Source organism: Zeus faber, assembly GCF_960531495.2.
Source record: "Zeus faber genome assembly, chromosome: 1".
NCBI classification, from domain to species: Eukaryota; Metazoa; Chordata; class Actinopteri; order Zeiformes; family Zeidae; genus Zeus; species Zeus faber.
Window position 1 is genome coordinate 16,150,547 of NC_137193.1, and position 12,878 is coordinate 16,163,424.

Genomic DNA, 12,878 nt, shown 5'->3' on the forward strand with positions numbered 1-12,878 from the left:
GGTATTGGTCAAAAGTACTGTGATATTTTACTTGCCTCTGGTTTATTTCAATCCATGGAACTAGATGAATGCCTAGTGCATTGTATGGTGCTGTATGCGGTGGCTTTTGTCAGGCGGTTCTGCCTTTTCCAGGCTGCTGGGGCTGCTTAGTTTTTCCCGCCCGTTCTGCTCCGGCTCCATCGCCTTTGAGGGCTTTTTGTGTTGAAGCTCAACATGTACACGCTTAAATCATTCCCAGTTTGGCCAAAGTACACGACGCGTGACCTGTATGACTCAAAGCCTTCCCTCTCTTCCCACTGCTAATAGGAGCTAACTTCAAACATTTTCCTGCCCGAGTGTTAATCCCCTAACGTGGAACTTTTTAACCTTTATCGCCGCCTTCCCTCTCCTCTACTGTCTATTGAATTTCATTAACATCTGGACCATGCCCCCACCCCCCCACCCCACCCCCACCTCCCTCCTCCTCCTCCGCCTCCTCTGATTTTTAGTGAAGTCAAATTTGTATTCATTTGAAACTCCCCTGAAAGCTGACCAAGCATTCTGCAGGGATCTTTTTTTTTATTTTTTTTATTTTTTTTTACACCCATTCCAATACTCCACCAAGCCCTGCCACTAAACCTCTTGATGTGTGGAGCCTTCAAAGGTAGCCAGCAACCTTGACATTAATTAAAAAAAAAACAAAAAAAAAAAAAACCCCTCTCCTGGCCTTTAACTATCGCATCTTGGCAGGAGCGTTCCTGCGTCTTTGATGTTATTTATCAGATCACATTAGAGCAATTGCATTTTGCATTTCGGGGGCGGGGAAAAAGGCCCGCAAAGAAAATAACACATGCCATTTAGTGCGCGCTTTCATCCAAATCGACCGGCAGTTCCGTTAGCACTTTCCCATGCGAGCAAAGCTGTTAAAATCTAACCCCGGCCGCGCACGTTGAGATATAGAGGAAATAAAATCCATAATCCTGGTGGTGAGAAGCTCTGCCTATTGAAGTGCGGGGGGGGCGGGGGGGGGACAGCGGAATTTCGGTGTTCACAAGCCGTATAAGACACGACATAATCGGGCGTTTAACCTGCAAATCCCCCTGAAAGAAAGTGATGTTCCCCCCACCCCCCGTTTGACCTTTTGGTTTTCCACCTGTACCTCCTGCAGTGCCGGGGGCTCCTCCCAGGAAGGTGGAGGCGGACGCCGTGAACTCCACGGCCTTCAGGGTCTCCTGGAAGCCCCCCCTGACCGTCAAGCAGCACGGCCAGATCCGAGGCTACCAGGTGGTCTACTCCCGGCTGGAGAACGGGGAGCCGCACGGGCAGCCGCTCATCCTCGACGTGTCTCTCCCCGAAGCCCAGGTACCGGCACTAGGATCTCTGAACACGTCTCTGATGGTATCACACAAATCACCAGACTTCTTGTCCAAAAAGTTCCGTCATGGACTTTTCAAGGATTTTTCATGAATATGATTTTTTTTTTTTTTGTGTGTATGTTCTGTGTACTGAATGTGTTTTTTTTTCAAGTGATCTCTTTTTCCTACAAATGGACAGAGGTCACACAGCACAACGGAATCTGGGACCCAGCGCATACTTTCGGGTCACACTTTGAAATTTGACGGTTTTGTCATTTCACATGATATGAAAGTGTAGAATCAAAGCTTCAACAGGGTATCGCTTGTGGGAATCCACCAAATATATTGGAAGCTGTGACACATTAAAGATTAAGGAAAACAGATGTTCTGAGAAATCAGCCTTTAAAGTATTAGAAGTATGTCCAGACTTCTACGGCACAAAATACACATTTACAAACACAATTACCATTTGAAATGGTTACATTTGGATAGTGCTGTACTCCTTCAATGGGATCATGTTGAATATGTTTTTTCCAAATTAATATTTCAATCATTTATTTATTAAAATTTTGGTAAATGCATAATTCAAGTGAATCCTTTGATTTTAAGTTTAAGTAATTTTTTTTTCATTCTAAGCTCATGCTCAATATACCCGCTCTGCCGCCTCCCGCTGCTGCATACAGTATGAGAGCGTCTTCCACCCTCTTCTCATAATCCATAACAACACGGAGATGATGTTTTCACGGATGAAGTGAATTTTCTTGCTTCTGGTGTTTATATTTTGTTGTTTCTTCAACCCAGGGGCGGGCAAACTTTTTGGCTCAGGGGCCACATTGACTTTTAGAATTTGACAGACGGGCCGGGTCCGCACAAGATGCATACATATCAAACATAAACAGGAAAAAAAGCATTACAGTGTTAATACACTTACCTTTTAGTGGGAACAGTGTTTTTTGCCATTTTTGCCAGTGCATCGGAGTCTGGTGTTAGTTTTGTTGTGGCAATTCTCAGAACAGATCTGAGGTGTTCGTCACTCAAGCAGGATCTGTGGTGTTCATCACACTAAAAGTCTGTGCACACACATACATAGAGCCAAACAACACCAGCATTATCTGTGGCATCTTCTGGATGTTTGGAAATTTGGCGGCGCTTAATGAAGCATAAAACTCATCCAGTTGAAGAGAGTTGAACTTCTCCTTTAAGACGGTGTCACATTGGAGATCAATCAGTTCCAACTGCAACTCCTGTGGCACCGTTTCAGGGTCTTGTGAGAAGGGACATGACACCAGCTGAAGTGACTCGACAATTTTTCCGAAATCAGAGAACCGACGGCAGAATTCTTCGTGCAGGTCATCCAGTGATTTCCTGTATTTTTTCACATGTTGCGGAGCCTCTTTCAACGTAGCCAGCGTGGGGAAATGAGCGGATGACTTGTTTGGCGTTTGCTTTGAGAGTAAAGCTAGCTTGGTTTTGAAGGCTCTGACATTTGTCTGCATTTCATGCACAAACTGCTCTTTCCCTTGTAGCTTCACGTTCAGCTCATTCATGCGTGTCAGTACGTCCACAGCAAAAGCTAAATCACAAATCCAATCTGTGTCACTCAGCTCAGGAAACTTGTCAGCGTTCTCAAGTAGCTCCGAAAATGAGATCATCTCCTGTTTGAGCTCCCACACTCGTTGACATACTTTCCCCGAACTTAACCAGCGGACATGAGAATGGTAAAGCAAGTCCCGGTGATCAGCGTCAGTTTCTTCAAGACACTTAATAAACTGACGATGGGGAAGTCCCCTCGCTCGAATAAAGTTATTATTGGCTTCACCACGTGGTCAAGCTGCAATGCGGATTTACACAGTGCTTCCTGGTGAATTATGCAGACTCGGAAAATTACCTCCTGCTCAGGGTTTTCCTCCTTTACTCTCTCCTGGATTCTTTTGAGCAGTCCGACATTTTTTCCCATCTGATTTGGCGATCCATCTGTAGTAACGTTGGCGAGCGTACTCCAAGGTAGCTTGTGCCTCTTGATGACCGCCGTTTTCCCTTTTAGGGATTCCATGGCCAAAAAGTCCTCCGTTTTCTCAAAATTGTCATTAAAATTTAAAAGCTGAGCGGCGTCCTTTATGTCGTTACTTTCGTCCACTGCCAAAGAATATAATGTAAATGACTCCGCTTTTTTTGTTCAGCATGCTAGCTAGCTTCGTCAATTAATTCAACACGGCGAGTCACTGTCCTGCGTGATAAGCTCATTTTTTCAAATTTGTTCTTGCTCCCAGGACACAAGATACCTGCTTTTGTTTGTCGGATAAAGGTGTTTTGCTGAGCCTGCAAGCCAGCTGCCAACCTCTGAGCGGTAGCCGTCCGTTCTTGCGTTGATTGGTTGTTAGCGTAATTAGCACGCTTGGTAGAAAAGTGAGGGCTGATGTGTTCCTTTAAAACCGCAATCGTTTCTTGGCAAATAAGACATACAGCCTTTGACCAGACTTGGGTAAAGAAGTATTTAGTTGTCCATTCCTTATTAAACACTCGGCACTCACTGTCGACTTTTCATTTCTTTGGCCTACTCATTGTTGCAGATGGGTTCAGAGTAGTAACAGAGTAATAACAGAGTAGCTCGGGCGCCGCAAAATCAAGTTACTGCGCCTCATGCGCCACCTGGTGAAACGCCAGGCATTACAGGTCAAGGTGAAACTAATGCAGTCACAATTATGAATGCTGTACCAATCTTCGGCGGGCCGGATTAAAAAAGACCGACAGGCCGGATGTGGCCCGCGGGCCGTAGTTTGCCCACACCTGCTTTAACCATTGCTTACGGAAGCGACGTCCGCTCTTCTTCTTCGTTGGCGTTGCAGCGCAACGTTTCGTTTTTTTACCCCGCGAAGAAGACAAGGTGGAGTCCGGGTTCATTCATAACCTCGTTTTTATCAAGACGGGTTCACAAATAAATGAATATCTGAACCCTGAATATCCAAGGATTATCTGGACCCGCGCGTTTGCACCAAAGGGAACCGTAAAACCGGTTGTTCAGCAAGAGTGGTGAGTTGCTCAACTAACGCTGATAGATCAAGTAGCATCAACCTTTTAATATTTATCTAATATTTTGAAATCAAACTCAGTGAAAATAAGCTGAGGGACAGAAAGAAACTTGAGGTACATAAATCTGCTATAATCTTGTTTTTTCGACCTAGAAAGGAATTTCCGATGGAAATTCGCGCTGCGAAATGTGGTGGGTCACATACGACATTTGCTGTTACCCCGTGATCACAAAAACGTAGATTTGCTATATTGTTTCGTATAGAAAATTCAAAGCCTTAATAACAATGGTAACATAAGCTGCTATAAATACTCTGTAAATTGCAGCTCACCTTGGGGGCGTTCGACCTCAGCCTAGAATAGTCCCACTGCACACTCCTCCTCCTAATTCATACTCATACTCGTACTGTATGTGTATTTTTTGTCTGCTCGAGTGTGTCCAAGAAGGCGCCGATACATTGTGAAGTTTGGTAGTTTGGAGTTATCAGATCGGTGTCGTGTAGAAGTCTTCATGAGCGGCGCACAGTCCTCCCCCCTTTGAGAGCTTGTCTGCCCCCGTGTGCCTTTCTGGTTGAGCAGGGCCATGTGACGCAGCCTCCCCTTCATTAGACTCATCAGCCATGCGCTCATCATCAGAATGCCCTCCGTTTGCAACCCGTTTGGTCTTCCCGACATAGACTGCATTGCGTTATCACAAAGTATTTACCAAACTCACCAATACCAGCAGACAAGACTGTCTGTTATGGAGGGTCAACTTGGTATAGTATGGTGTCCTGGGGCTAGGATCCACTCTCTACAGTCCCTGATATTGGGGGAAGTTGTGGCCATTCAAATTGGAGTGGGTTGTCCGTGTAAATGTACAACTGAGATAATTATGAGGAAAGGAAAGTTTATTTCCCTCGCAAATTTCATGCACAAGTGAAGTCAAAGTGGTTGTCGATATGCACATTCAACCAAAAATGCAATGGATGGGACAACGTTTGTAGTCTACTGATTATTATTATATATATATTATATTATAATTATATTATATATATTATATTATATTATTATAATTTACACACGTCCACTTATAAATAGAAACTGTGCCAGCCGAACTGGAAACATGTTCATGTTTAAAGAATGACCCTACGCGGCTTCCTGGTGGCCCGACCAGACTGGCCCTTACCAAGCAGACGACCCGGGTTCTCCCTTTGTCTCTGCCCCAGTATTTCTCTTTCTTTGTCTCTCCTCACTGCTCTCTCAAATAAAGGGCAAATTGAAAAAATCCCAATAATAAAATACAAAGAAAATGTATAAAATATAATACAAAAAGTTGAATAATAAAAAATATTAATACAAAAACAACATTTTTTATACAAAAAATAAATATTATATATATATACTGTGTGTGTGTGTATATATATATATATATATATATATATATATATATAGAGAGAGAGAGAGAGAGAGAAATAAAGACGAGTTCCCCTTTCTCTCTCTCTATTTAAATAGAGAGAGAGAAAGAGAAAAATATCTTTCATCATTAAGACTTCTTGACTTGAATCATTGAATCATTTTTTCAGGACATTTCATCGTATGCAATTTGAATTTTACTTTTTTTTCCATCATGAACTTCTCAATTTAATTCTATTGATGGTGCACAAATGTGTTTTTCTTGCCGTGTGATCTGTAGGCCGACTGTGTTTTGTACTTTCTTACTGAGTGGGAACGGGAGTGAGTGGGAAACTTTATGGATCCCTCTTCAGTGTGGAAGCACAACGTGCATGACAGTTGCCTCCGCACAACGTGTGGTAACAGCCAGCAGTTAGTGGTTATCGCTTTCTTATTCTGATGTGCCTGAAATCTCATTTCTACGTTCTGGTTTTTATGTTCTAAGCCAGTTCTGAAATAATATGCAGCCATTTCGTCCAATTTTGTTCCTTGGGTTATCACAATGTTGTCATAATACTAAAAATATGTGATTTCCTTAAGAATTACCCTACTTAACTTCTAATGTGCCAGAAGAGAGATCGCGTCATAAATAACACGGACTGAAGTGCTGCCTTTCCCGTGCAATCACAAGAGGAGAACTTTGATACAAATCAGAAGAAAAAGAAATGGTCCAAAACAGTCACCACCAGGGAAGAAACAATCTTTTGTTTTAAGTTGTTTCCTGTGCGTGCTCCTTTCCGCCAGACCCTTCATTTACCCATTCCATTTAATTTGTTACTGATAAACACAAGCGCTGCAGTTCCTTAGAAGTTAACTTTGAGGCACGACCTCTTAAATAAATAAGAAAGCAAACAGTTTATTTGTCTGATTGAGTCACTTTGTGTAAGCCTCCGTCTAATTACCTTTTCAATGGAAAATATAAAATAGCAGTTTGCGGGAGAGGGTTTGCACTTGTAGTTAATTGCGCCGTGTTGATCTTTCATCATCAAAACTGTTTTGTCGTTTTAAAAAGTTGTTGTTAAAATGTATTGATGTGCCGGGTCTCAGTGTGGATTCATACCCTGTTATAGGGATGAACTCTTCTATTCATTTGACAGGTCAAATGAGTGTGTTAACAGACAATGGGGCAAATTCATAAAAGGATTGGCTTTTGCGGCGACTCAACCAGCGCAAATAACAGTAAAAGCAAGCTTCTAATTCACAGAGCACCCGCAAACAATGAAATGCAGCCCTAACTGCACTGCCATGCAAATAGGGTCTCGTGCGCCGGTGCTATTTGCACATATTTAAATTAGGTATTGTGCATACATTTGGTGCAAAATTGGACCCTTTTTATGCAAATGGGCGTCCATACCATCTGTAGAGGCCTGAGGGTAATTGTGCGGACAAAATAAATGCAGCGGTGCCGATTCGCTCCCTGCGCGATCACAGCCTACAGTACTGTATATACCTGTCAAGTTAAACATTGGGATTTGAAAATAATGGAAATGGTACGGTGCCCTGGACCATAACGCGCAGCGGGGATTTTGTGCCCCATGGGGGGTCTCCCCATGCGTGAAAAAAAAAAGTTAGGAAATCATGAGCACTGTATATAAACCCACTGATTACTAAACTATTATATTTTCATTAATAAAGAACCCATTGAATATTCATTATGTTTATTTTGCGTGAAGTCCTTGAAAGTCCTCGAATTTCATTTTGTACATGAAAACGATTTGCATGGCTCTTGGCTCTCCACAGTAAGTTCTCCCAACACGCCCACACTCTTGTCACGCAAGCTTTCCAGCACCAGCACCTTTTCACTCGTGCCGCTACCACTCGAGACCCGCCGCTGTCCGTGAAGCGGCTGCTCTTTCCGGGGACGCTATCAGCCGCTCTCCCTTGTGAGTTTTGGACGAACGTCCATTATAAAGTGATGAAGTTCACGTTATAACAAGAAAATAGGCTGTATTTATTTTGTATTTATTTATTAGTCTTCCCCCTCCGGTATGGGAAACGTTGGTGTGTCATTTTGTGTAAAAAGCACTATAAAAGCAATTCATGAAACAAGGATATCGATATCAATCAATATTAATTGGGCCGGGGGGGATGCTGTCCTCATTGCTGCGTCTTCATCCATCGTCAAAGCCATGAATGCGCCCGCGCCCATTCACATGAAACCCACCAGGGGGTTGCAAATCCACGCACACAGATAAGTTTTCTGTGGGTACGGTTTAGTAATCCGTGGTTATGGTTTATAAACCGTGCTCACGGACGACTAACTATTTAAATTGTTTTTTTCATCATGGGCTGTCGCGGGCTCCGTAGCTATTAGCGGCCGCAATTCATTCACTAGCCGTTTCTCAATACCAAGTACGCAAAGTCCGGACTTGCGGACTTGGTAGTTCAGACTTGGTAGTTCAGACTCGGGAGTACAGACTCTCGGGGACGGGAGGACGCAGGACGGTCATTCTGCGAAATGCATTGTGGGATACCTGGCTGTCACCACCGATGCATCCTTCATAAAATGGGCGGAGCAAGTCCACATCCGGGCATTTGGACTGGACTTGGCTTGATGCGTACTTTAAATTGTAATAGTACTTGGGCTGCGACTGATGACGTTTCACAAGTCCACAACAACACAAGTACAGACAAGAACGCACATTGAGAAAGGGCCTCTGTGAATTCACCCCAGAGCGGGGATTGAGGGTCCATCGTGAAAAAATCACTCACTCCTATCTCTAAAAATGAACTTTTTCACCTTCTTATCGATACATCCAATTTAAATAATCGGATTTAAGAGTACTCTAAAATGGCCGTATTGGATTCTCCCTACTCTAATCTGCACAAAGCAGAGAGTAGCTGCAGCATTATTATTTATTTTCTTCCCCCAAACCCTCTACCGCCAAATGCGGCGTCAGTGCCGGGTCAGTCCCTCTCCTCCTCTGAGCGCTGTTTTGTTTCTACACTTTCCAGGAGGCGTGTCGCGCTCAATTTCCTTGGCGAGGTGCATTCCTGTCTTATCTGCGTGTGTGGCAGCGGGCCAGATAAAGCCTCTCGCATCTCAGGAGACATCTACGGCTCTCTCACTCCCCCGCCCGCCCAACCCCACCCCCACCCCCAACCCCACCCCCTACCCCCCTCTTTTACAATCGTCCTCACTCCATCTACGTTGTGAGCACCGCGCAGACCGCCACCGATCACGCCTGATACTGGACGCAGGGATTTCTTCTCTTTTTTTCCCCGTCTTTCGAGGAGCTTGTCTCTGAGCGTCACCTGTGATAAGTTTAGTTTGCGCCACCGGCGCCGCTGACCGTGATGAGACTCAACATGATGTTCCGCCGCATGACCCCGGGGACACACTCTGGCATTTGCATGTGCGCTCCCTCCCCCAGCACGCACTCCCCAGCGGCAAAGTCATAAATCGCTCCGACCCGTCCGTCGCGCTGACCCGGGCTCTCCTTGGCCAACTTTTAAACCGGCCCCCACCCACGTCTTCCGAAGCCAGTTTTTCTTTTTTCTCTTTTTCGGTTGTGCTTAATCCAAGCACTCGTCGTCCACTTGATGTTTGGTAAAAAAAAACGCATTTCCAGGCCACTCAAGAGGAAAGTAGAAAGTGGCATTCATTGTTCGGGTGATTGCTCCGGTCCATCGATAATGCACCGTAAAGTCTGTGGAACCCTGGACTGTGGATGTTAAATCTCCTCCGTTCCACCCATATTTCCGATGTCTCAAGCCTTCCGTCTGTATACTGTTAATAACAAATATAAAACCAAATTTATTCATTACAGATGATTACCATAATTAAGTGTGCTGGCAGCGCCGCACATTTACTGTTATTACACTTCAGTCGAGAGCACTCTGTCGTAGTTGAAGCACTTTATTGCGTCAATATGTTTGGTGTAAGGGCTCCGGCAGCCTCGGGCAAGCCCGCCATATCTGTGCAGGGAGTGCTGCAAACCTCCCCCCGCCCCATAGGTCGGGAACGGAGCCGCGCATTAACCCCGATTCAGTGTTATCAGTGTTATCTCCTGGTACCGCGGGAGGAGGCCCGGGTGGTGGGGGGAGATTTTGACGATCGGCGTGCAGCATGGACGGACGTTGGACGGTGACTTAAATAGTCTGCCTTGTTGAGAAGAAGGATAGCGATAGGTTCCTGTCATATGACACCTGACTCATCTGACATGAATTGAGAGTCATCTGACTGTCAGATGCCATGGGGGTGGGACTCTGTGCATCTGCTTTTTTAGAGCCGAATTTCGCCCTGCTACCGTTTTTCGAGCCACACACAAGAGAAACATATCAAAATGACTGTCTGCGGTGACTTTGTTGGAAGTTTAGGAGATATTCTCCTTTTGGTGCCAAAACCCTGCCCAAGAGGTGGCCTACGGGAAAAGCTTGGATGTGGATGTGGCAGGGAAATCCAGGCCTCATGAAAACATAGTAAACATATCAGTGGATTTCCCCACTAATACCTGCACATACTGTACATACAGTACATATACATTGACAAATATACTTACACACACACAGGGCCAGCAAACTTTTAAAATTTCACTAGGATTTGTCTAGTGTTATTAGAAGTGTTATTACTACTTCTTTTTTTTCTACTACTACTACTTTAATATTCAATATTACTACATTAATATTACTACTCCATATTATTATTCCTACTAGTTCAACTAACCCATCAAATTGAGGTAATTGTGGTCGGCATTGTTTGCAAAAAATAGTAAAGCGACCACATAAACTGAATCAGAAAACGCTCCTAAGGTAGAAAAAAATAAAGAAATTCTTGCAGGCCGTTGCCAGTATTCCATAGTCCAGTCACTGCATTCCAGAGGTGGTAGCAGAGAAGAGATATGCAGCGCTGGGACGGGAGTGAAAATAGCTGCAGTCTTTATCATTTCAACATTATTCAAAAAGCTGTCCAGACATTTTACCGCTATTTTTTGAGGAGAAAAAAGCAACTTTGCAGGAATATACAGGTCAGCTATACGTACGGCAAGCATCCTAGCACAGGCTGAACTGAAGGGGGTGACGCATGCAGGGCTGCTGAGAGATGGATGGATTGATGCTTTTTCGAGAAAGTTGGATGTTCTTCTAACTGTGTTTGAGTTTGTGGGGAGGATTTGTGAGGAGCTTGTTGAAAGCACAGCAGGGAAAAACATCACGCATGTAGGGGTGGGTGGGGGCTGGCGAGCGAGAAAGATTTCAAGCTGGGATTTTCAATTGAGTATCGGTGCCAAAGGATATAATAAAATAAATTCAGTATCTGCTAATGATATTTTCACTCAATAATATGCATACACTGCAAAAGCGTGACAGCCTATCCGCAGACGAGCCCCCGTGAAGAGCCAATTGGTTGATTTGATTTTGAAATCCAAGCCGCTAATCGAGCTGAGCAAAAAAAGCCCATTCCCAGATTTAAAGACGCGTGCCTGCTCGCCACCTCCCTCTCCGTATTCACATCACACGCCCGCCGATGCATTCATTCCCCCAATTTTGGTCATAAATCATATGGAGCAGGCGCTTTTGCCGGTCCCAGATCTATGTGCCAATCCAGCCCCTTATGGCCCCCCCCAACTGTGGGTGACTGTCTGTTTTACAGCCCCCCCGCCCCCGTCCTTGTAGGCCCATTTAAAAATGTCCTTCCGCTCTTGGATCCCGATTAAGTCCTGGCCGAGACTCTTATCAGTTTGAGAGAACGGAGCATTTACTCCCCCCGGGCTCACACAGCACAACACAATACAACACAACACGCCACAACGTAGTAACGTCTGTTTTCCTGCGAAGGGCTTCTCAACAGTCGCGTTTTTTTTGTCACAACAAAGACCTCAGCGCCAGATGAATTCCACCGCATCAACGGAATTGTCAACAGAAGCCACAGAACCCAGGGAACAACATGAAACGTGACAACATTAATAGTCTCCACTGCGGCCTCGAAACGCTCTCTCCCACCAAGATTCGCTTTTGTACTCCAAAGATACTTGTTGTGGGGTTTTTTTTTGTTTTGTTTTGTGTTTTTTTTTTTTTTTGTTGGTTTTGGCTCTCAGTGTTCGTGACAGCTGGAGAATACTTTGAAGGGCCTTCTCATCCCTCCAATTTCAACACCGACGGCGGCACGAGCCTGAGCCTTGTCTGTTCCAGTGAGATGCGACAGCCTCTCCTCCGGCGTTTGCAGCCGCCCAGCAGAACAAGGCTCAGCCGCGCGGCGCCGGCGGCTGGGTGGAGAGCTGGCGGAGGAGGGCGACGTCCGCGTCCGCGTCTGTGGGATTAGATACAGGGAGCGCGAGGTGTTTCACAGCCACTTTTCCCACAGTGCGAGGGGCCCGGTCACCGCTACCTGCATCCATCCGGCCCAAATCTGCGGCTGGAAATGCACCGGCAAAGAGGGAATTATTGTCTGGTCTCTGCGTTTTAGGCTCCCCTCGTCATTGAAGGAAATTCAACCATGGAAGCGATGATATTAATGAATTTCCTGAATTTGTTTTGTTGGACAGTGAGGATATTATACTTGATGCTCTACTAAAGCCACAGGAAATGACCAGCGGATAGCGTTTCAATAGTTCCATGCAGATAAGGTGTTCCCATGCCACTCGCCTTAACATCACTGTAGTTAAAAAGGATGACTGTGCTCATCTCTTTTGTGCCTCCTCCGAAAATCTGGGCTTTGAACGGTTGTTTTTTTTATTTTGTTGTTTTTTTGTGTGCAACGGCGTCACTGAAGCCAGCGTGGAGGAGGACGCCCAGGACATTAACAGCCTAATCAAAACCAAACACGCTCGTCCAGCCTATCTATGGAATGTATCTGTTAAACACACACGTCGTGGCGGCTGAGCGCTGAAGCCGTGCGGAAGCGGCTTAAACCCCAGTTTGTCCGATGGCCGCCGGACACCGGCTTTCACAGCCAGACAGGGTTGTGCAAACAGTCGACGGGCTGATCCGAGTTGTTCTGCCTGACAGACAAATGAAGCTCAGAGGACGTGTAATTAATTATCGTTATCAAAGTTGGTCTCCGCTGCTCTCGCCTCAGGAATTTTGTCGTTGATCAATCCGGGTTGATTCTCCTAATTAGCAGAAGGCCGTTATTAGCAGATCTGG

The 12,878-nt window shown here is 45.1% G+C and overlaps 1 protein-coding gene across 1 annotated transcript in view; it reads left to right on the forward strand.

Moving 5' to 3' along the window:
* Positions 1-12,878, forward strand: part of ptprfa (protein tyrosine phosphatase receptor type Fa) — a 196,385-nt gene that overhangs the window by 123,234 nt on the left and 60,273 nt on the right. The window contains exon 12 of the mRNA XM_080017516.1: positions 1,148-1,341. Within this exon, the coding sequence (XP_079873642.1) occupies positions 1,148-1,341 (194 nt within the window). The remainder of the gene's footprint in view (positions 1-1,147; positions 1,342-12,878) is intronic.